The sequence below is a fragment of the Pollicipes pollicipes genome, unplaced genomic scaffold (assembly GCF_011947565.3).
Source record: "Pollicipes pollicipes isolate AB1234 unplaced genomic scaffold, Ppol_2.1 Scaffold_3087;HRSCAF=3621_pilon_pilon_pilon, whole genome shotgun sequence".
In the NCBI taxonomy this organism is placed as follows: domain Eukaryota; kingdom Metazoa; phylum Arthropoda; class Thecostraca; order Pollicipedomorpha; family Pollicipedidae; genus Pollicipes; species Pollicipes pollicipes.
This window is the reverse complement of record NW_023596225.1, coordinates 18,125,995-18,150,046: the sequence shown is the minus strand read 5'-3', so window position 1 is coordinate 18,150,046 and position 24,052 is coordinate 18,125,995. Positions and strand designations below refer to the sequence as shown.

The window sequence follows — 24,052 nt, the reverse complement described above, 5'->3', positions numbered from 1 at the left end:
CCAGGCTTTCCTCCCAGGCTACCCGGTGCACTAGTCTTAGCGATACTAGTGCACCAGTGCTAGTCAGGCAGCCCGTCTGAAGTTGACCTGGCTGTGACCTTAGTGTGCCGGGAGTTCCGGCACGCAGACACGATGGGGCGCGAATCGAAGGCGTTCAGGTGACTATGAAGTCTGGGCAAGCCGGTAGGAGTAGAATAACTATGCAGCAGATAGTGTGATAGTAGGCCGAAGGTAGTGTTGTGGTGCCGCTGGTTGTATCCTCTGCACATTGTTGTCACGTTGGAGCAGTCGCTGTTTTACGAACGCAAGCGGTAATTAGTCGATACGTTTACCTGATGTGTTCATGGAGTTGCTGCGACAATATTTCTCGGCTCGGTAAGCTGTTCGGCTTTACAGAACAGCTTACCGAGCCGAGTATGGATAGTTCAGTCGTGGTTAACACCTGCCACCCGCCATCTTCCCATCGTTCGCGCGGCCTGCTCTCAACTTTGATTGCCAATCTCCAAGTTGCCCGGTCCGCTGGCGCTTCGATCGCCGTGCTGAGGCACCGCGCCCCTCGGCGACCCTCAGGAGGAGGCGGTGACGGCGGCGCTGCTGGCGCCGGGCGAGATCCCGGGCAGCTCTGGCACGCGCAACCTGCGTGACAACCTATCAGACCTGCGTGCCCAGGTGGCCGCCAATCAGAAGGTGAGCACCACCGACCGGGGGCACGGAGTCAGGTGGCCACATATGTGCGACGTGGTGCGGCTGTCCGCCCCGCCCCCCGCCCTGCCCCGCCCCGCCCCGCCCCGCCCCGCCCCCGGTCGTCAGGTGACCACAGCCGTCTCCAAGCTGTGGGAGTGCGGCTTCCCCCCCCCCCCCTCCGCCCCGACCGTCAGGTGACCACAGCCGTCTCCGAGCTGTCGAAGCGCGGCTATCAGCCCCCCGCCCTGCCACGCCCTGCCCCGCCCTGCCCTTGCCCCTGCTCCCGTCCGTCAGGTGATCACAACCGTCTTCGAGCCGTCGGAGTGCGGCTATCCCCTGCCCCGCCCCTCCCCGGCCGTCATGTGACCACAACCCGTCTTCAAGCTGCCGGAGCGTAACCTCGACCACCTTGTCGCTGGTACGTAAATAAACACAGATATTGCGATCGGTGATAATGCAATTTAATTAGTCGCATTCATGTGGAAGGCAGTCGAAGTCATGCAAGTCACGCAACCCTGTTCTATTCACCACGCGACCAACCAGCATTGCAGCAGCTCGACCGCATGAGTCGCCACCCAGCCCCCAGCCCCCAGCCCGCTGCTAGCCTCCCCTCCCCGCCGATGACAGCCTGCTCACCGCTGCTGACCTCGTTGCTCGCTGACCTGTTCTCCCTTCCTCAAACCTTTCATTCCCCGCCTCAGACCCCTTTCCACTCCCCAGCTCTGACCGTTCGCCGCCCTACCTCTGACTTTTTCCCGCCCCACCTCTGACCGCCCTCTCCGACCGCTCCCCGCCCCACCTCCGTCTCTCTCTCCACCTCTGACCTCTCTCCTCACCTCTAACCACTCATTGTCCGCCTCTGACCACTCTTCCCACCTCTGACCGTTCCCCGCCCCCTCTAACCGCTCCCTTTCCACTTCTGACCACTTTCTCCTCGCCTCTAACTGCTTTCTCCTCCCCTCCGACCCCTCACCTCCCCCAGCTCTGACCGCTATCCTTCCCTCCGACCCCTCACCTCCCCCACCTCTGACCGCTGTCCTCCCCTCCGACCCCTCACCTCCCCCAGCTCTGACCGCTATCCTCCCCTCCCACCCCTTACCTTCCCAGCTCTGACCGCTATTTTCCCCTCCGACCCCTCACCTCCCCCAGCTCTGACCGCTATCCTCCCCTCCGACCCCTCACCTCCCCTAGCTCTGACCGCTATCCTCCCCTCTGACCCCTTGCCTCCCCAGCTCTGACCGCCCGGCTCGTCACGGACAGGGGATCAGCCTGGTGGGCGAGCTGATCGACTACTACGGCCTGCCGGTGGTGCAGGCGTATATGGCGCACATCCAGCAGGCGGCCGAGCTGGCCGTGCGCGACATGCTGCGCCAGATCGGCCGCGGCGCCAGCAGCCGCTCCGGGGCCGCCCGGCTCCGCTTCACAGACCGCATGGATGACGGCAGCCCTATCCAACTGGCCGTGGATATCGACGAGGAGGCGGGCTCGGCCGTGTTCGACTTCAGGTGAGCACGTCAGGGTTCGGTTTGTTTTGTAGATGCGGGAGGTTGGAGGATCGGCTTCATGCGGAGGGCTGAGGTGTTGGGTATGTGTGGAGGGCAGAGGTGGGGGGGGGGGGGGGGGGGAGGATATTAACTCAGGTGTGGAGGGCGGAGGTGGGGGAGGGAGTATCTGGGTTTGGAGTGCAGCAGTGGGGGGGGGGGGATTACATCAGGTGTGGAGGGCAGAGGTGGAGGGGGGGGGGAAGGATTAACTCAGGTGTGGAGGGCGGAGATGGGGAGGGGGTATCTCGTTTGGAGTGCAACAGTGGGGGGATTGCATCAGGTGTCGAGGGTAGAGGTGTTTGCTTTGTTCTAGTTCAGTAACAGGACGGGGGCGGGGAGACAGCCGCGTTGGCTTTGAAGTTGGATTTTAATGTAAGGGAATTCTAAGCGGATGTGTGTTTTACATTTCCTCCTCGTAAAAATGGAGTTAGCACGATAATTTGGTACGTGGCACAGAATTGTTTAATCTCAGAAAGAACCGTCGTTATTTGAAGCGTAGGCAGCTCAGGGTGCCGTGCGCGTCGCGCGCCGAAGGCAGGGTCGAGGCGTCTACCGGCGCCGTTCTGAGCGTGCTTGCCCGTGTTCCAGCGGCACCGGGTACGAGGTGTGGGGCAATTGCAACGCGCCGAGGGCCATCACACTATCGGCCATCATCTACTGCTTGCGCTGCATGGTGGGCCACGATGTGCCCCTGAACCAGGTGAGCCGGCGGGCGGTGGCGAAAGCGGCGGAGACGCGGAAGGAGGCGGCGTGGGTGGGGAAGAAGGTGTCGCGGGCGAGGAGGGCGTCGGCGCGGGCGGGGAGGAAAGTGGCGCAGGCGGGGAGGAAGGCGGCGCAGGCGAGGAGGGCAGGGAAGGAGGCGTCGCGGGCGGGGAGGAAGGCGGGGAGGGAGGCGGCGCGGGTGGTAAAGGGAGTCAGCGTGGCCGGTGAAGGAAGGCGGCGCGAGCGGCAGGAAGTCGGCGCGGGCAGGGAAGGCGGGCGGCACGGCGGGGAGGGAATCAGCGCGGGTGGTCAAGGGAGCCGCCGGGAGTGGCGAAGGGAGGCGTCGCGAGCGGCGAAGGGAGCCGGAGCGGGTAGTAAAGGGAGTCGGCACGAGCGGAAAGGGAGGCAGCGCGGGCGGGGAAAGAGTGGGCGCGGCCACTGAAGGGAGGCGGTGCAGGTGGTGAGGGGAGACAGTGCGGGTGGTGAAGGGAGGGGCATGGGTGGTGACGAGAGCCGGAGCGGATGGGAAGGGAGCCGTTGCGGACGGGGAGGGAGCCGGCGCGAGCGGAGAGGAAGGCGGCGCGGGCGGAGAAGGGGTCGGCGCGGGCGGAGAGGGAGGCGGCGCGGACGGAGAGGGAGTCGGCGCGGGCGGAGAGGGAGGCGGCGCGGACGGAGAGGGAGTCGGCGCGGGCGGCGAGGAAGTCAGCGCGGGCGGAGAGGGAGGCGGCGCGGGCCGAGAGGGAGGCGGCGCGGGTGGGACGGTCAGCGCCAGCGCCGCGGCAGGGTCAGGCCGGCCGCGTCGGTGTGATCGGGCCGGACCCGACGGCACGGCCCGGGCTCGGAAGCTCCCAGCCAGCGGAGGTAGAGAGCAGAGACCGACAGGAGAGATGGGCCAGACGCTCCGCCCCCTCCTCGGCGGCCGAGTGGCACTGATTCCTTTTCATCGCTCGCTGTTCGTTCCACCATGGTTACCATGGCTGACCCGATATTGAGCACGCTTGATACATTGGCGGGGTTCAATGCTGGCCACGGCCATTCGGAGGCAGACATCATGTTTGGCCTCTGAGCTGGCGTGGTAGTCCGGTCAGTGCTCGTGTCCGATCATCTGTGCAGTGGATGCTTTCCTTACCCATTCCTCGACCGGCGTCCAACACCGATTTCCTTTCAGCGCTCGCCATTTGTCCCGATATCGTTGCTATGGCTGGGCTTGCATTGCGCATTCCGGAATACATTGAAGAGGACCGATGCCAATCATGGCATGCGAAATGGCCATCATATTCTGTCGCTGCCGGCGCGGTATTGCCGGCCACTGTTCGCCCGTGCACTTAATGCTTTTCAGGCCCCGTGCCATTCCCGGACATCGTGAAACTGACCGTCAACAGCGCCCCGGGTCGCGTCAACATTTGGCCGAGGGGTATTTGCGTCACCTCGAGCAGAGTGCCGCGCTGCATTGTACTTTAGGTGACCATTCACGCTTGCTTGATGGGGCCGCCTGTTTGCTCTTTTTGCCGACATGGGATTTGGGACTATATATGCATTCCGTTAATTTATTAACGCGGTTATGAATGCAATATGGTCTCAGCAGCATTATGCGCGCCCTAAAACCCCAGCAAACAATAAAAGCCACGGCACGAGCCGTAACTACGGAACTCAACGTGAAGTAAGATGTGCTTTGGCTTAACAATCTATCGACCGAGTTTTTGCCATCTGTTGGGCCCTAAATAGGAGTATTCCATGTGAGTTTCGCAGGCTGTTTTGATATAAAGATAAATGACATTGATGCTGGTGCAGCTGCTGTAAGCAGGGCTGCACCAATGCCTCGGGGCCTAGAAGTATTATAATTCAGGTGTTTCATTGTGAATTACTTAAATCTGACAAGTACGCAGCGTGAAAGTAGTAATACCCGCCGCGCAGTCCGCAGAACTAACGATCTTAAAGGGAGTAAGAGCTATGATGGGACTAGCCTCACAGAGACGTCTGGCAAGTCAGTGGCTCTCAGCGCCCCGATTTCTTGGCAGTCATCCAAGTCCAACGAGGAGGTGTGCAGTGCGCACCATTTTGACTAGGTGAAGAGCATGACATCACTTCCGGGGCGCAAAGCGGCCCACGTTTATCGTCCGTGCAGCCGCCAAACCTTCAGGAAATCCGTCTGGCAGCGGCCGACCGGACGTACCCAGCCGTCCCTGACACGGTGTCAGGGACGGCCGTCCCTATCGCTGTACCTGATCCTGAGCCCCCCCCCCCCCCATCCCACCGGCCGCCGCCGGGGCTGCCAGAGGCTGGTTCGGGTCGATCTGTGCCCCACCCCGCGCTGTCGGCAGCCTGTGTGACGTTTGATCGGATCTGTATCCGTTTGACTCTCCTCACGGTGTACAGGACTGCCCGGCGGGGATCCAGTTCCTTATCGACCCCATCCCCGCCGCCTGCAGGATGCCTGCCGTCCGTACAGATCCGGATCTGACTCCCCGCCGTCGGCGAGGCTGTCTAACGCTCATCCATATCGGGATCTGGCTCCCTCTCATCCGTCTGCGCGGCTATCCGACACTCATCCAGGTCCGCATCCGTCTCACTCTCCCTGCCGTCGACAGGGCTGCCTGGCGCCGATCCAGATCCGGATCCCGCCCGGATCGCTGCTGGACCCGTCGGAGACGGCGGCCGTCGTCGGCGGCAACGTGCTCACCTCGCAGCGTATCGTCGACGTGGTGCTGGGAGCCTTCGGCGCCTGCGCCGCCAGCCAGGGCTGCATGAACAACGTCACGTTCGGCGACGACCGGTTCGGCTACTACGAGACGGTGGCCGGCGGCGCCGGCGCGGTGGGTGGCATACGCCGGCGTGAGAGCCGCGTCTGTCGGCGGGGTTGCTGGCTGAGGTGGGCATCGTTGGCGCAAAGGCATCACTGCGTTCTTGAGTGCGGGTAGTCACTTGTCACTTTGTTGCGTCTGCTTGATTGGGTGATTCCGAAAGGTAGGGCGTATACGGGAAACCGATAGCCAGTTGGCATGAACACTCCAAGCATGTCGTGTCGCTGCATTGCTCGGCACCAAGGACCACCGTGGTCTGCAGCGACCGTGACTCGCCGCGTGGCCCTCCGCCAGGGCCCCTCCTGGGACGGCCGCAGCGGTGTGCACAGCCACATGACCAACACACGCATCACCGACCCGGAGATCATCGAGGCCCGCTACCCGGTCGTCGTGCAGCGCTTCTCGCTGAACCCGGGCACCGGCGGCGCCGGCCGACACCGGTGAGCCGGGCGCCCGGTGTCCCCGGCGGCTGTCCCCCTACCTCCCTGTCGCGCGCCCGCCCTTCGTGTCCTGGCTTGCGTCAGCCGTCGGAGCAGCCAACCGGTGCAGTGGAGATCGATGTGCCCAGTCTGCATTCGACTGGAGAAAGAGCATTAGGCGTTTGGCGTCCGTTCCGAGTCCAGTGGAATCGACCATCTGCTGTGCGCCCACAGTCGTCCATGGCGTCTCTGGCGGCGTGTTGCGTTGCATTCCGCGGCCATGCCATACATGCCATGCCGTCTGATGATCGTGAGGTGTCCATCTGCCGGTGTTCGGAGGGATGACGTGTCGTCCCCGTGCCCGGCTCCCCGTCGGGCCCGTGGGACGTCCGTGGTGCCCTCGCTCGTACGCCGGTGAAGCGGCGGCGCCTGGCCCACCTCCTGCCGATCGCGGCGCGCCGGCGCCGGGTGGAAGCGCTGTTACGGCTCTGACCTGACCCGACCTGACCTGACCTGACCTGACCTGATCCACAGCGGCGGTGACGGCGTGGTGCGCGAGCTGCTGTTCCGCAAGCCGCTGACGCTCTCCATCCTGACCGAGCGGCGCGTCTTCCAGCCGTACAGCCTCGACGGTACGTGGCCGGCCGGCGGTGCCGTGTGCTACCGCGCTGTCTCCCCCCGCGTGGCCGGCCGGCGGTGCCGTGTGCTCGTGAGCCGCCCCGGCCCCGCGTGGCCGGCCGGCGGTGCCTTGCGCTCGTGAGCTGCCCCGGCCGCCCGTGGCCGGCCGGCGGTGCCGTGTGCTCGTGAGCCGCCCCGGCCCCGCGTGGCCGGCCGGCGGTGCCGTGTGCTCGTGAGCTGCCTCGGCCCCGCGTGGCCGGCCTTCGGTGCTGTATTCACCCATATTGTCTCGGCCTCGCGTGGCCGGCCATGGGTGCCGTGTGACCCCGCGCCGTCTCCCGCGCGTTGCCGACTGGCGGTACCGTGTGCCCCCGCACTGTCTCGGCCCCTGCTGGCGTCGCTCCTGCGCTGTATGTAGCGAACTGGTTGCCTGGGTGGGAAGGTAGGGCGTTTCGGTTGGTGGGGTTCTCGATAGCGCTGCGGTGTTTTAACCGGACTACGTATTGCAACGATTATTCCCAGCATTTTTCGGGTTCATATATGTTACATACGACATTAGCAACGCGCATTACTCGCCGCGACCCAGATGAGATGTAACCTGACATTGAATTTTGCTCCGCTTGTGGGTTGTGATGTTGCAAAAGGTAGAAACCTATTGGGTGAATGTTTTGATATGATAGTTGAAAAGCAGGAGCTCGAGGCCCTCCTTGCTAGTGTATCTATGCTGTCAGGATCAGGCCAGCGTAATAAGTCTGACCTAATACAATTATGTTATCTGCAGCGCCATAGAGAAGCCTCTGAATGTGAATGCTGTCGGGATATCATCAGACCAATCTATCGCTTGTGACGCTCTTCACATGGCCACCACGTTGGCTGTCGTCAGCGGCGTGTGAAATCCCTGATTTTCCGAAAACGTTGGCACCGGGATGTGCCGGCGCAGACGCAATGTTGCGAGATGTGTGGCGCATTACCGTGCTGGCCAGCTGTCAGCAGCAGTATCCCGCACCTGCTCGCTGCATTTCGAAATGGGCACGTCGGGTTTGGCGTGCTAGTTTTGTATGCTGCGGGTGCGCTGTACCGGCGAAACAAAAATTGTAATTTGGGCGAGGCTCGGGAGTTGTTTTCTGGGCAAGTCGACTGGCTTGGTGCCCTCGGGGCAGTGCCAGAAGGGACTCGTGAGTGATGCAACTTCCTTGGAGACGCTGGAACTTTGTTGTGCAAAAGCAGGTTTTGGGAAGTATGAATTAAACGGCTGCGTCATGCCGAACGAACTTCACATATTCAATGTTCGTACCCTCCAACTCCGCGGTTATGCGGTGAATGAGACGCCCTACGTTGATGCCACTCGGCTGTATTTGTGGACATGTTTTCATTACTGTACCCATGCACGTATTTCCGTCGCTGTATCTCCGTACGTATTTCCGTGAACTGGGCTGCATCTAGCACTCCTGACGTCATTAAGGGAGGTATTCAGCCCATCATCCCCACTGGGAGCAGCTGCACTGAATTGGACTTCCTCGTTGCACCACGTTCCTCGAATCAGAGGTCAGACGCGATTAAAACCGAACTATGCCGCTCTAAATCGGAGTTCAGACGAGCTCCGTGTATTGGCAGTCTGATTGGAATGGGGCGCCGCTCAGATGACGCTGCGCATCCAAAGATGAGCTCCGTGTATTGGCAGTCTGATTGGAATGGGGCGCCGCTCAGACGACGCTGCGCATCGAAAGACGAGCTCCGTGTTTTGGCAGTCTGATTGGAATGGGGCGCCGCTCAGATGACGCTGCGCATCCAAAGACGAGCTTCGTGTATTGGCAGTCTGATTGGAATGGGGCGCCGCTCAGATGACGCAGCGCATCGAAAGACGAGCTTCGTGTATTGGCAGTCTGATTGGAATGGGGCGCCGCTCAGATGACGCTGCGCATCCAGAGACGAGCTCCGTGTATTGGCAGTCTGATTGGAATGGGGCGCCGCTCAGATGACGCTGCGCATCCACTCGGCTGTGGAGACCATCGGGTGTGCAGTGCGCATCACATGTTGGGCTCGCGTCGAGTGCGGCGTTTGCAGGTCGCGAAGTGCGGAGTGGTGCGGCCAGAGAAGGATCTCGTTGAAACAACGAACGGAGACAGAGCGCTGTCTCCACGGCTCTTGCTCCGCACCGGGGGAGCGAAGCGGAGAGGTGTTAACTCATTGTGTCGTGTGCGCCCCTGCCTGGGCGCACGAGTAATACAATGACATGTGTGCATTTATTAGTACCGGAGACAAATATGCGCATGCTGTTTCTTATTTGAGAAGTTGATTTTGCGCTAGGTCTCGGTCCTCGGCGCTGGCTGCATCCGTTCAAACGCGTGCTGCAACTGGAGTGTGGCAAATCCTGGGGCCAAACGGCAGGTCAGCGACGTCATCTGCTCATCCGGTCGTGGCATTTGGTCGCATGTTTTCGACAATATGGGGTGCATAAGGGATCAGGAATGCTGTTTATTTAACTTCCAAATCAGGCCAAAACATTTACCATGTAGCCTTGAATAGCTCCAGCGAAACCCTCGCCGGCGGTGTGGTCAGGCCGTCACCGGACCGACACGGGCGCCATGTTTATCCGGCGGCGCGGTCACACCAGACACGGCGCCGTAAGGCCGACGCAGCTCTCAGCTGATAATGCGGCTTCACGCAGCTCGGCAGGGTCACGGCCAAGGTAACTGTGTGGTGTATGTGTGCGTGTGTATGTGTGGGAGGGGGGGGGGGGTTGGGGGGGTGGGAGGTAGGGGTCTGTTGGGGGGGGGGGCTAATAGCGGGTATGGCATGCCGCGCCACAAGGTGCTCACTCAATGCAAATTTAGGTGTGGTCATGGAGCTACATTATTTCAAACATTGCTTCAGGCGTCAAACATTTCGGGCACTTTAAGTCCGGATTTTTTTTGCTCAGTGTGCTGTTTAAAAGGAGAAGGCACAATTGGATTAACGAATTTCGTTGAGCCATCGCAGTGCTGCACGAAGTGTCGCGCTGGCGCCACGTGGGTCAGCAGCTAACCTAAGGCCCCCAAAGGAACTGTGGGACAAAGTTTCGCTCAGCATTGCCAGGGCTGCAGAACTAGCCTTCAAGCGTGAGTGAAGTGCGACTGGGAGGTAAACGACGGGTCGCTGTTTTCTCGCGTTTAGAGGATCTCGTCGCGCCCTACTGGCTCAGCTGCGCCGACCACCAGCGTGGCCCGGCGGCGTCCCACGGCTCGATGCTGAGCCTTCGGTTCGGCCGCGTGTGGTGAAGTCGCACGCGAAAGTCGTCAGTTGCGTGCGGTGGTCTTCAGCGGCTGGAGAGGCGCCGGCGCCGCCGGTTCGTGGTCTTGCAGTTAGGGACGCGCACGGTGTCGACGCCCCCTGAAGCGTCTTAGGCGACGGCTATTGCCAGACGGCACATGAATCGGTACCGATCATTGCAAGGCTTGTCGCCGAGGTCGCCGCGATTGCTCAGGGCGCAGTTTTCGTCGACGCCTCCGCCGGGGGAGCCCGGCCGCCAGGCGTGCCCCCACACGGACCCGTCCACCGATCGCCACTCGCCCTCGGCCGCCTCGTCGGTGACACCCACCCAGAACTGTTCGAGGCCGGCCTGCCGGGCGTAGGCCTCCATGACGGCGGCCGTGACGGCGTCGGGCGCGTGGGCCAGGCGCGCGCCCGCCGCCAGCTGGCCGCACTTCTCGTCGGCCTTGACGAACGGCTCCTTCTGCGGGTGGAGCGTGAAGCAGTGGGTGGCGGTGGCCAGCCAGCCGGCCGGACAGCGGCGCGGGAGGTGCGTCGGCAGCGGCGCCTCGCAAACGGCCGCCAGCCGGTCCGTGAAGACGCGAGTCGTCAGCTTGTCTGTGGCGAACCCCGCGCCGGTGCTGAGGCTGCCGCCTTCGTCCGCTTCGATCTCGATCGCGCTGCCGAAGGCAGTGCCGTCCTCGTTTCGCCAGGCGCCCGTCTCGAAGGTCGGACTCAGCCACTCGGGCGCGGCCGGCCGGCGGGGGTCGTGCAGCAGGAACGCCAGCTCGGGCTCGTCGTTGATCGAGACGAGCTGGGCTGGCGGGGACAGCTTCCTGCAGGCGACGCGCGACTCGCTTCGGGAGCCCAGCGCGGCGGTCCGGAAGTAGCAGCTGTCGTTGAACGCGGCCCAGTCGGGCGGGCAGACGGCGCCGCGCTGTCAGGGCACCCGACGCTCGAAGCTGACCTCGACGCTTTCGTCGGCCGGCGCCGACGTCGGGCGATACTGCAGCACGTCCAACAGGTCGCACGCGCCGGCCGGGCCGCGCCTGAAGCCGACGCAGAGCTCGGGCCCCAGCCGGGTGCAGAGGAGCGCGCAGCGCAGGCTGCTGACCGCCGGCAGAGAGACGGCCGCCTCGCTCGTGATGGGGCTCGCGCTGCGGCTGAACACGTCGCCGGTGAGGCCGGCGGCCAGAGCCGGCAGCAGCAGGGTCAGCAGCCACATGGCGACGCCGCCCGCGGCCGTGTCTCGGGCTGCGCTGGGGGTCGCCGCGGGTCCGCGCGCACCGGCTCGGAGTGGGCCGCTCTGATGGCCGACTGTCGGGCCGTCTGCTGGCCGGGTGCGGGCGTGCGCTCAACGACGGGTGGTCACGTAACGGCTTGTCGCGTCCGTGCAATGCTGTTCCGGGTCAGAAAGAAAACATGCGAATTACTGGATTCGCCACACCAAGCAGCTCTGAATCGTAGACTCGTGAACCTGATTGGCCAAGGAACGATGCCACTGCATGGCTTACGTCACGCACTCTAACGGAGCTGTGCGGTGAAAAGGAATCGGCCCAGCGCCTATTGGATGGCACAAATCTGGAGCACATACGACATGGTACGCCATCAGTGGCATTTCGACACACTCCGCTCAATGGTCATTCTGATGAAAGGACCACAAAAATGCGTTAGCCCTCATATGCTAGCAGGTATAGAACCAAAACGTACATCACGTGATGACGCCATCACTGGCCTTGGCGTACACCCCCTCCTAAGCAGTCTTCCATTAAGACCTTTCATCAAAATCTCATTGGTGTAAATATATCCGTTATGTAGCTCACTCGGCTGTCAGCTTTTGAGACTGAGGGGTGACGTTTGATGGTGCTGCGTTGATGCATCGCGTGAGCCAGGTCATCTATTGGTGGTGGTTCAGAGCGGCTGAAGACGGTACGTGCCCCCCCCCCCCCACGGTCCTCGATAAGGCATTCCTAGGAAACGGCGTGCAAAAGTGCGGTAAGCGGCAGAATAATGTACCACGATCTGTATGGTACTGTGCAGCATTGAGCCCTGAACAAAACAAAAGAGCTCGGAGCTCAGGTAGAATGACGGACTGTAGTAGGTGCGAGAAGCGGAAAATGTAGTGGATTGGAAGAATGTTAAATTATCGCGGTAAAAGCATTGTTATTGCAGCGAGTGACTGGCGAAGATCTTCCCTATCAGAAATCGCTTTAATTGATGCGCCTATGTCGTCATTGTCTATGATAAGCGTAGGTAATGAATCCATATATTTTACGTTTCAGTTGCGCAATGTTTTCTCGTTTGGGCGAGGTTGCCAATTTGTTTCAAGCGTCCTTTCTTCGTTGTCGGTTTGGTCAGTTTCGTAGCAACAAGATGCCAACCAATACGTTTCGGCATTAATTATTCCGAAGCTAGTAAGGTCTGGTTCTGTCCATTCCAGCCTTGCTAATTCACAAAATACGTGGTCTGTTAGCACGATACAAATTTGTAAAATAGTGTCGTTGTAATTGGACTCATAAGTTAACCGCCTTACCACAAACTTTTTTTGCAATCACACTGAAATGAAAACACGCCCCACTAGTCAAATGAAAAAAATCAAATACCTCTGCGTGCACTTTTTACAACGGACTTTCAAAACTGAGCACCGCTGCAGGGTGTCGGCTCAGGGGGGGGGGGGGGGGGTGTCCGCGCGGTGGCCTTCCACCGTCGCGTGCGACGCGACGATCTAACCAGCATCTGAAGTGTCGTCAGCAGACCTGACCCGGCTGTGGCGTCAGCAGACCTGACCCGTCTGTGGCGGCAGCAGACCTGACCTGGCTGTGACGTCAGCAGACCTGACCCGCCAATAACATCAGCAGACTTGACCCAGTTGTGACGTCAGCAGACCTGGCCCGGCTGTAACATCAGCAGACTTGACCCGGCTGTGACGTCAGCAGACCTGACCGGACCGTGCCGGCAGCAGACCTGACCCGGCTGTGACGTCAGCAGACCTGACCGGGCCGTGCCGGCAGGGGGCGCTCCGGGAGCTCGTGGCCAGAACCTGCTGCTGAAGCACGACGGTCGGACCATCAGCCTGGGCGCCAAGACGTCCGTCCTGGTGTCCACTGGGGTGAGTGACCTGCCGCGACCGTCCGGCGGCTGGCGGCGCCCCTCTCCCCTCCTCCCGCTCCAGGCTGGGCTAGCGGGGGTAGCTGCGGTAGCACAGGGGGTAGCGGGGCTAGCACAGCGTGCACAGTGTGGGACGTTGACATTGGGTGTGCTGTTGTCATTGGATTTGAAGCACGGAATGGTTAGTGTTGACCCTGGATGTCAGTGGATGTTACTCTGGAAAACTGTCAGACGGAGCGTCCTGTGTGATGTGTTGGCGTTGATGACGTTGGACCGTTATAAATCAGTGCACACACGCTATCCACGTTTGTTTTCAGCTAGTTTTTAGTCCAACGAGTTGTTCCGAAAGCTCCGTGAGTATGACACTTTTGCAAGGGAAAGACATGTACGTTGCAAGCTTAGACATAGTTAACATCCATCAAAAATAGTTGAATCCTCAGGAAAAACTTCTCAGAACGGACTTGCTATCATGTATATCTGTTGTGGATGAAAAACGAATGGAGGCAACCCATCGTGACTTCATGAATCACTTACAATGGTCCTGTTCACATGAGCGACCTGAATGCTCGAATTCCTTAGGTGTAGATAGAATGACTGAATGCAGTGTAGGTACCAGGCCACATTTGGCCGCTATCTTCTCGCCTATCGACGCGTCTGCAAAGCGCCTGTTGGCCCGGGGCGTGCTGCGACGTGACGACTTCGGACCGTCCTCACGTCAGTGAGCAGAGCTGGCGTTCGCTGGAGTGCCGTCAGGGGTTCAGCAGCAGGGCAGTGGGCCCGTGCTGAGGCATTCTCGTCGCGCGGCCAGGTCACGATCAGTAATGTGGGCGCACGTACTAAGCAGACAGTCCTCAGCGCTTATGCGCCGCCTTGCCCTTGCTGCCGTCCATGATGTGGGAGTTTGCGTGGAACTCCTACGGTCTCTGCGACTCGCGGCATCAAAATTTGATGCGAAGCCCTGCGCCAAGAGCGCGGAAGAACAGAAGATGCGCAGTTTATTGAAACTGCTCCGAAGCGTTTTTGGATGCTGCGAACTTTTAATGCAATGGCGGAAGCAGCCAAAGGCAAAGTGAGCACATGGTAGCCCACTCATCCAGGCGCCTCGATCTGCGCGCCGAGTCCCTTCACGGCCGGCCCGCTCGGCTCTGAACCGGGCGCTTTGGTGGAGCTGAACCGACGTTTGATGGAGCCGGCGCCGGTGGAGCTGAACCGACGTTTGATGGAGCCAGCGCCGGTGCCACGGACGCGGCGGGGTTTGCGGCCTGCGTTGGCACGGTCAGGCCGCCGACTCGCTGGCACACCGCCCGTCACGGCCCGGAAACGTGCCGTCGGCTACACGGGATCAGGGGGGGGGGGGTCGCATTCCCCGGCCATCAAACCGGCTCGTTGACGTGTCACGTTTCGGTTTCGCCAGCCCTTTGAACTGGAGTTCGCTGATCAGCCGGATGACCTCTTCAAGTTTTTACCAAAGTGTCTTTGATCGTCGGGCCGCGCCTCGCGAGCTGGCACAGTTTCCGGTTAATTTCGAGCGTCTCTACATGCAGGAAATAATTTCCGGTGGCGGATGTTGCCCTTGCTGGGTATCGGCTCTTGCACGACCTTTCATATATGTTCCTTAAGAAGTGGCACTCAGGTTCTGATGGGACAACATCTGCCTGGTATTGGACGCTCGGGGAGAGTTTTGCGATCACCAAGTGACAAATAGGATTTACCAAATTTGATTTCTATCACGAAATTGCACTTTTGTTTACCAGCACCAAATCGAAGTCGGTTGACGAAAACTTGCCACCTGAATGGGTCCGGCAGTCAACGTTTTTCGCTTTCCAATTCTGTCATTGAACTCAGCTATTCTGAGCGTTTAATTACGGTAGCCGGTGGAGACATATGAGAGCATTATATGGGGAGTCCCAGTGACGCACCCTCTCGGGTGCTGTTTCACTATGTATAGCTCTTACTTGGGCAGGATATCACTCTCCGGATACAGCGCCTGAACAAATCACGCCGGCTCCACCCGACTGTGCAGCGCTATACACGTGGGGCGTATTTTAAGACATTTAATTGTTCCACGCCCACTGCGTTAATGACGCGGGAGAGCTGTACTTTTTCGCCCATAGTTTCTGTGATCCTTGATGGTTGCGTAGCTCGACGATTAATTTGACCGCGGCTCACGGTATGGATGGAAATTATCGGAAGAAAACGCACGACTTCTGCGTGCCTGTAGCTGGCACCGCCCCGGCTGGAGCCGGACCCGCGGCGGTGACCTCCACTGACCTGTGCCGCGGCACGCCTTTGGCCACCGTCGCCGTGTGGTGACCTCTGTTGACCCGTCCGGCAGGACACGTTCCGGCTGTTGACGCCGGGCGGCGGCGGGTTCGGCTCGCCGGGCGGCCTCAAGCCGGCGGAGGCCTCGGGGGCCGGCCAGGGCGCGCCACGCACATTCCTGGCGCGTGGCAGCCTGCACGACTACCTGCTGGCGCAAGAGTCGGTGTAGTGACGCAGTCAGCTGTCCCGGCAGGTCGTGTCGGAGTCAGCACCACCACCAGCTGATCCAGAAATGGGGGGGGGGGGGGGGGGCTTGGTTTAGCGATCCCTGGTAGTGCAACGATCCGGACCGAATGTTCCGATGGTCGTGTTCTGTATTGTGGGGTGGTCTGGCATGAGATGCATGGTCTTCCGGTGGAATGTGACAAACGGTGCCTTCCGCGTGCCTTGGGATCTGTTATATATCGATCTGAAGCAGGCGCGCGCGTCTGCTTTTTAACGTACCGTTTGGCCGCAGGTAGCGCCCTAGGTGAACGGTTACGCTAGTAGTGTGGGCTAGCATCAGACTGAGACGCTTTTACAACCAGATTTCTACGCATCGTGCGGCGAATGTTAAATGTCAACGAATTTGTATTTGTTGAAAGGAGGCGATGAAAACATTTTATGATGCGGAGCGTTGATAATGCGCCAACTCGCTGTGCTGTTACCCATATGTGGTGTGACGGGGTGCCGGGCAACGCCTTTGCATGTGGGGTTCTTTATTGCAGGTCCTTAGCACCTGGCTGGCATGCGTACAATGCAGTACACAAGTGCAATACGGTATATCAGTGCTGTCACTCTTAGTGGAGTAATACACATTATGGACTGAACGGTCAGATAGTGCAGCTTATATAGACGCAACTTCGGCCGGTGCATTTTGGCGTGGCATTGGCCACCTTTGAAGGTAGTGCTTGTGCGTGTGCGTATACGTGTGCGTTTGCGCGCGCATGCGAACGTGCGCGCACGTATGTGCACATGCGAACGTGCGCGCGTGCGTGTGCGTGCGTGTGCGTGCTTGGTGCGTGCGTGTGTTCCTGGACGACGCAGTGTGGAGACTGGAGCCTGTGTCGGGCCCCGGCCCCGGCCCCGGCCTCGGACGGCTGGACCCTGGAGCGGGCCCCGCCAGTATCAGCCGTGCGCCGGCGTCCAGTCACACCTCATGTTCCGAGCGCGGCGTGTCTGATGCTGGAAGCGCTGGAAGGTCTCCAGAGTGGCCGTCGCGCCGCCGACGCAGGACGCGGCGCGGGGGCGGACGCCGCAGACGCTGGAGGGTCTCCAGAGTGGCCGTCGCGCCGCCGGCGCAGGACGCGGTGCGGGGGCGGACGCCGCAGACGCTGGAGGGTCTCCAGAGTGGCCGTCGCGCCGCTGGCGCAGGACGCGGTGCGGGGGTGGACACCGCAGCATGAGCGGCGCCCGAGGAGCAGTTATGCAGGATTCGGACAGCTTGTCGGGAGATCTGGCTGTGTGTACGCAACGGTAGCGGTAGGTTCCAATAGCGCGGCTCGTTAGGTTTCGTTTATGGCAGGAGGCACGTGCTTGGTCGGTGTGGGTCTCAAACTTCGCGGCCTCCCGCGCTGATGGTAGCGAGGGGGGGGGGGCGGAGCGCCTGGCAGTGGGTCTCGAACCGACACCGTCGCGGCCGCGTGGAGCAGCGACTGAGCGCGGCCGGCCAGCGCTGAGGCGCGCCGCGCCAGTTACACGGCCTGAAGACCGCTCTGAGACGTGAGCCCAGCGTTGGACTGTGAAGACGTCCGGGTCACCGTCGGTCGTAGCACCGAAGTTTCCGCCGTAATAATCCGTGGTGCCGCAGATGACTGCCTCAGACGCGTGATGAATAACGCGGCAAAGTCCAAAGATGAGCAGAGATGCAGGGCCACCTGGTCCAGCCCATGGAGACGTGCAGAGCGCGATAAGACGCACTTGAACGCCACATCACACAGCTATCGTCAGCCTATGTTGTCATAAACCGCATCGTCGAACATGCCATCCAGATACGGTCCGAAGCTGCTCATTGTTCGTCACGGGTGATCATCAGCACGCGTTCGCCGTCGATGCGCCTCGCCATGCAGGCGAAGGCGTGGTACTTCTCACTCTCGGTCAAGCAAGGTTGAGTGACGTCATAAGTAAGCCGGAGCACCGTTCTTCATTGGCAACTGGAAGCCCATTCCCCACTTCGAATAAGCCTTTTCGATCCACCACGTACACTCTGTCCTGACGATGCCACAGAAGCTCGTGCTCTACATGGCCGGGAGGCGATACGGTACGGTAATTCACGGGTTTCCATAGCAACGCCAAGCAATGGTTGACGCGCTGTTGGCGGTCCCGTACGGTGGCAAGTGGGCAGCTCTCAACCGTATTTTGGATGGCGTGAAGGCACTGATAATTTTGACCACAAGTCGTCAGTAACTGCAATCAAATAATGTCCAAGTGCGTCATTGCTGCACGCTATATGTCTTGGTGGCAGCATCGCACGATCCTTCTCTCTTATATTTGGACTTACAGCGTTTTTCAAAGCCGCGTATGACGCACGAACCTGTGACAACTCAGATTGCTGACTCAATGAGCTTGGCTCGGCTATGAAGAACTGGGCCCAGCTAACTGCACCGCGGACCGACCACGGCCACTCGAAATGGTGAACGGTTTTTCACTTGTCAGTGAAGAACGGGGCCCCGGTGTGAATGCAGCACGAACACCACTGGCACCAATATCGAAATCCAAATCCTCACCACGCTAACACGTTCATGAAGATGGGCTTCTTGCCTGCGTCGCGACATCGCTGCTCATGTCCCAGCACCGCGCTCCGGAGGCGCCCGGCGCCCCGCTCCACAAACACACGGTCCGATTGAAAGTCACTTTATTCGCCAAACAGGACTGGAAAGCGCGGGCCAACGGGGGACCGGGGACGGCCAGAGCGGGGCCGCGCGGCGGGGCGTCGCTGCGCCGGCAAGACTCGTGGTAAAGTTCAGCCCCCAGCCGGCCGCGAACCCGCGCCGCTCGCCCTCCGCTGGGACCGCGCCGGGGGCAGTCGAGATCTGGTGCACTGGAACTAGCATCAACTAGCACTCGACTGTACAAACGCCAACAAAACAACACACCAAGAGAGGAACGGTGGGGCCGCGCGGTGACCGGTGACGTCACCGACGATGCCTGGTGACCTCAGTGCGGGCGGCGCCGCACTAGGAAAGGCCGGCCGGCGGGCGAGCTGTGAAGGGCCGGGCCCGGGCTGCGGCCGCCGTCGGACCCGCCTCCAGCCTGGACGGACTGCTCTCGGCCGCCCCGCCCGCCGGGGAGCGCGGTCCGGACGTGACACCCCGGGTTAATCTGATTCCGGGCCGCGACACGTCCACGAAGTAAACCGCGGTTCGTGCCGTCGATCCTGACGGATCACTTGCACGGGCGAGTTGATGCGCCCGATCTGTCGCAAATCTGTGCTACGCATGGGCTGGATTGTTCACCGTGGCCAGTGGCCTGCCTCATCGTGGCGACCCAGTCTGGACTGCGGCCTGCGGCGCCAGCGGCCATTCAGGAGGCCAGCCAACGGTCTGACCACTGTGTATGACGCCAAGGTGATATCCCAGACCCGGCACCAAGGGGGCCGGGTCTGGCTTGCGTCCACCGGACGACGGCGGGGCGCGCCGGCCGAGGGGGCGCGACTGGGCCCCGACTGGACAGGACAGGACTGGGGACCACCGGACAGAACAGGACAGGACAGGACAGGACAGGACAGGGCTCGGCCGGACAGGACAGGACACGACTGAGCCCGACCGGACAGAGGCCGCGGCGCGGAAAAGCCAAGCTCAAATAAGGCACGGAGCTTCAAACCCATTGGCACGCGCGAATCTGCTCTTGAAATGGTGGCACGGCTCAGCGTAGGCGTTCTGTCTCGGTGCGGTGCCGCGTCACGGAATCTTACGGCAGCCGATAGTTACCCGCAAAGAACTGACTGGTAACCCGTCCAAACAAGCACTTCCGACTCACAGCGGCGCACCAAGTGAGAAAAACGCAGCGTAAAGAGAGTGCCACCGACCACTCCTCAGTTGCGCCGACATGCCGGCGCCGAGCATCATCGAGAAACGACGCGGGACGCAGCCTGGACCGCGGCGTGCTCCCACGTCGGATCGGCAGTCCTCTTAGCCAGGGCGAACCGTCCTCTCGGCACGGTAAACAGTCCTCTCGGCACGGCGAACCGTCCTCTCCGGCCTGGCCGGGCGTCCTCTCGCGGGGCGTCCCCTCGTCGCTGTCGGTCCAGCGCCGGCTCGGCAGAGTCCTCCCCGCCGGACGGAGCATGCTCCCGGCCGGGCGTGCTGTCCTCCTGGACCGGGTGTAGCGTGTCCTCCTGAGCCGCGCCGGACCAGAGTCTCGCGCGGACTGGGCCCTCCCCGAGCCGCCTCCGGCCGGCGCTCTCTCTCGCCCCCGCCGACGGGACGCCCCCTGACGCGGGCCGGGCCGGGCCGGGCCGGGCCGAGCTGGCAGGCAGCGGGCGGGCCGGGTCACTGCGCCTGAGGGTCACACTGCAGCAGCCGCACGATGGACGGATCACTCTTGGCGCCCTCCACGAACTCCTCCAGGCTGAGCTTGCCGTCGTGGTTGCGGTCCATCTGGCGGAAGATCTTGTCGGTGCGCTTCTCGGGCGTCGACTCGTCCTCCGGCATCTTCATCAACGGAGCCCCACCATCTTGTAGATGGCCTGCGGACGGGGTCGGGGGTCAGCGGCGCGTGGCGCGGCGAGCCGGCGCAGCGACGCGCGCGACTCAGTGGCCCGAGCCGCCCGCGCCCGCCAGCGTGGCTTGAGAGCAGAAACCCAAGGTGTGTTTACCTGACAGTAGCTAAACGATATGGCTTTCGTGCTGTGTTTGCCAAGGCGTGTTTACCGCGATTTGTGTCAGCCGGGAAAAAACAAATCAGGCTCAAGTGTACCAATGCGGGGAAGCAGCAGACGTCAGCCAACGGAAACTTATCAGGATCAAGTGTACCGATGCAGGACAGCAGCAATGAAGCCGGCCAAGGAAAATAATTTTAACATATTGGTTTGAGCTGATCAAAGAAAGCCTTAAAAACACAACAAGCCATGATGCATCTCAAAACTAAAAACAGCGACCCCTTCACAACAATTAGCGGTTGCAACAATATTCTTCTGGGTTCAGAGCTCTTATGGTGAATTATCGACCCTCAACCATACTGGGAGATACTCGTTCAACAACGTTATATGAAACTCTGGCTATTGATATCAGTATATTAACTTGGTAAAAACAATAATAGCAAAAAACATTGATATTTGCTGAGGACCGACAGGTCGTTGGATTAAACGGATAATCCGCTGTTTTCAGTATCACGCAAAGCACCGAGCGCCAAATCACCAACTCCTACATACATCGACGCCTGCAAGGCAACGTCCACATCACGACAAGAGCAGCGGCTACAGCTTTTCCAGAAGGACTGAGACTCCAAGAGCCGCGATCGTGGACCCCCACGCTCTCACCGTGACAATCTCGAGCATCTCCGGTCGGCTGATGTACCCCGTTGCCGTCCAGGTCGTACATGGAGAAGGCCCCACTTGAGCTTCTGCTCCAGCCGACCCCGTGACGTCACGGACAGGGCGCAGAGGAACTCCCGGAAGTCGATCGTCCCGTCACCGTTGGCGTCGAACGTGCGGAACACGTGCTCGGCGAACTGGCGGCGCAAAGGGGCCGTCAGCGTCCAGCTCTGACACTGCAGAGGGGCCGTCAGCGTCCAGCTCTGATACTGCAGAGGGGCCGTCAGCGTCCGGCTCTAACACTGTATGGCACTGCAGAGGGGCTGTCAGCGTCCGGCTCTGACACAGCGAGGAGCAGTCAGCGTCCGGCTCTGACACTGCAGAGGAGCCGTCAGCGTCCGGCTCTGACACTGCAGAGGAGCCGTCAGCGTCCGGCTCTGACACTGCAGAGGAGCCGTCAGCTTCCGGCTCTGACGCTGCAGAGGGGCCGTCAGCGTCCGGCTCTGACACTGCAGAGGGGCCGTCAGCGTCCAGCTCTGACACTGCAGAGGGGCCGTCAGCGTCCAGCTCTGACACTGCAGAGGGGTCGTCAGCGCCCAGCTCTGACACTGCAGAGGGGCCGTCAGCGTCCGGCTCTGACACTGCAGAGGGGCCGTCAGCGCCCAGCTCTGACACTGCAGAGGGGCCGTCAGCGTCCGGCTCTGACACTGCAGAGGGGCCGTCAGCGCCCAGCTCTGACACTGCAGAGGGGCCGTCAGCGTCCGCCTCTGACACAGCAGAGGGGCCGTCAGCGCCCAGCTCTGACACTGCAGAGGGGCCGTCAGCGTCCGCCTCTGACACAGCAGAGGGGCCGTCAGCGCCCAGCTCTGACACTGCAGAGGGGCCGTCAGCGTCCGCCTCTGACACAGCGAGGGATCCTCGGCGTCCGGCTCTGTTGTCATTGGGGTTTTACGACGCACTCAGCTGCCGAGGCTTATACGGCGTCGCCCTGCCTCTCACCCTGGCAGGCAGGGCGGGCACCGCGGGGAATCGAGCCCCGTACCTCGGTTTCCCAGAGGCGCAGTGATTAAGGCAGACGCGTTTAAGCCTACACCCACCAGCCCCTCAGCGCCCGATTCTGATACCACGAGGGGCCGCCAGCGTCCGGCTCTGACACCGCGAAGGATTGTGGCCGTCTGTCCCGCCTGACACCGGGGGTTTGTCGCTGTCGTCTGGGCTCACCGATTGTGGCTGTCGTCCGGCTCCACGCCGAGGGACTGCAGCTGTCGTCGGCTCTGATACCCACTTGTGGCGTCGTCCAGTCTGACACGAGGGATTGGGCTGTCGTCAGCTCTAACACCGCAGGATTGGGCTGTCGTCCGCCAACAGCGCAGACACCGGAGGAACCTGAGATGACCACGAGTCATCACGCGAGAGGCAGAAACATGCAGCATCGCAAATCAAGCATGATCGTGATGCTGGTAAATATTTTCGGGCGGACGAAAGTACTGGCCACGCAGCCACGTGCGTTCGCTGTCCGAAGCCTGAAGACCGCCGCCCGCGACTTCACTTGGGCCGGTGATCTCTGCCCGGAATACTGTCCAGCTCCCGGCTGGTCCTCAGCGGCCATCCTCGGGGAGATGAGCCGGCCGCCGCTACCCGGCCATCCCCGGTGGACGTCTGAGTCTGGAGCGAGCCCCGTAACGGCGGCGCTCCGTCCAGCCGTCTGGCCCCCCCCGGGCGGGGTAAATAACGGTCCAACTTCGCCGGCCGGCCGGCCCTGCCGCTCCGCTGCCAAACGGCCGAGCGCTGCAATCGTGGAGGCGGAGAGAGCGGGGTCCGCGACCGGCCGGAGCGTCCCCCGGGACTCTCTCCGGAGGTGGGGGGCCACGGCTGCGGCCTCCTACACTCTCCAGAGGTGGAGCGCCACTGACGGCCGTCGAAGCGACGCACCTTGGACGCGTCACCGTAGGGGAAGAAGTTGCCGTAGATTTTCTTGAACTCCTCCACAGTGAGGTTGCCGGTGGGGCAGTCCTTGAGGAAGCCCTTGTACCATTCCTGGATCGGCATCTGGCGATGTGGAACACCATTAGAAAGTTGTAACAAAGGTCAAGGCAAACTTGGCGCATTACTTTTTGCACACGTGCCGTAGGCACACGCCAGACTACCCAAAACCCTTCGTGGATGATCACTGTAAGGACATAGATACAACGCATCAGTCATGATCCACTAAAACAAATGTCGACCTCCGTCGTTAGCAACCCGAAACCTACATCCATCCTAGCAACGCCGTCCGCGGCATCTTTTCCGTGAAACCGCTGTCTTCTAGACACACACACCACAGCACAGCAAACATCCACACACTTCACCCAGCTTCCTCTGACTTTACGTTCCCCTCCCCTTCCACACCCGGCGCCTTAATTCAAGCCAGACAGGCATGTGATCCAACCGAGCGTTCGACGCGAAACGAGTTAAGACGGGTCATAAAAGCGGCAAAAGCTGGGCATCATTCTCGGAAACGAAATCCGCCGCTAATCCTTCGGTTATGAAAGTCGTCGGTGATGGGAAAATAACACGAAAGTACTCGTCAAGGGTGTAGTTAGTGCGTCGATAAGCCGACGTGTCTGGCAACGACCGAGAACATCAAGAACGATCGGTTTTCTTATTGGGCCAAGCTCAGAAATGACGCCAACAAAAAGCGCACGAAACCACGCCAAGAAACTACCGCGATAGCTAACCACGCGACATTTAAATACATCGAGACTGGCTGACGGACTCAAAACACCTCAATCGAACGTCCGGCACGTTTTCCTTATTGCGGCTCGGGCCTTTAATTGCCGAAATATTCATCCAGGTGCCTGCCCTCGACCTCAGATGATTCAAGCAAACAAGACAAGACAGAAGAACGCCCCACGCAGACTTTTTGGCATCAATACCGCTGACATGATGGGTATTTAAGATAGAGCTTAAATAGAATAATGGATGCGCTAGATAAAAATAACGGTTTGGGCTAAATAAAATATGGTTTAGGATAAAAGGAAAAATGGTTTGGGCTAAATGGAATAATGGTTTCGGCTTTAAAGCACTGCGACCAAATTATCGCTCCTTACACAACAATGACGGCATACTTAAGACGGCAACACGGATTAGCATAAAACGCGTCCGGCCGTCTTGACCCTGAGCCTGCCACCGACA

At 60.6% G+C, this 24,052-nt stretch overlaps 2 protein-coding genes across 2 annotated transcripts in view; one reads left to right on the top strand and one right to left on the bottom strand.

Moving 5' to 3' along the window:
* Positions 1-15,677, top strand: part of LOC119089441 (5-oxoprolinase) — a 37,951-nt gene extending 22,274 nt beyond the window's left edge. Inside the window, exons 23-30 of the mRNA XM_037212139.1 lie at positions 571-687; positions 1,945-2,189; positions 2,817-2,928; positions 5,519-5,743; positions 6,026-6,171; positions 6,685-6,782; positions 13,008-13,105; positions 15,440-15,677. Coding sequence (XP_037068034.1) covers positions 571-687; positions 1,945-2,189; positions 2,817-2,928; positions 5,519-5,743; positions 6,026-6,171; positions 6,685-6,782; positions 13,008-13,105; positions 15,440-15,595 — 1,197 coding nt within the window. The 3' untranslated portion in view covers positions 15,596-15,677. The remainder of the gene's footprint in view (positions 1-570; positions 688-1,944; positions 2,190-2,816; positions 2,929-5,518; positions 5,744-6,025; positions 6,172-6,684; positions 6,783-13,007; positions 13,106-15,439) is intronic.
* Positions 15,678-19,839: 4,162 nt separating this feature from the next.
* Positions 19,840-22,927, bottom strand: LOC119090552 (neurocalcin homolog). The gene is given in 6 exon segments (XM_037213373.1): positions 19,840-20,072; positions 20,075-20,092; positions 20,885-20,923; positions 20,925-20,954; positions 20,956-21,075; positions 22,811-22,927. Coding segments are annotated over 6 exon segments (501 nt in total). The 3' UTR covers positions 19,840-19,895.
* Positions 22,928-24,052: the final 1,125 nt, after the last annotated feature.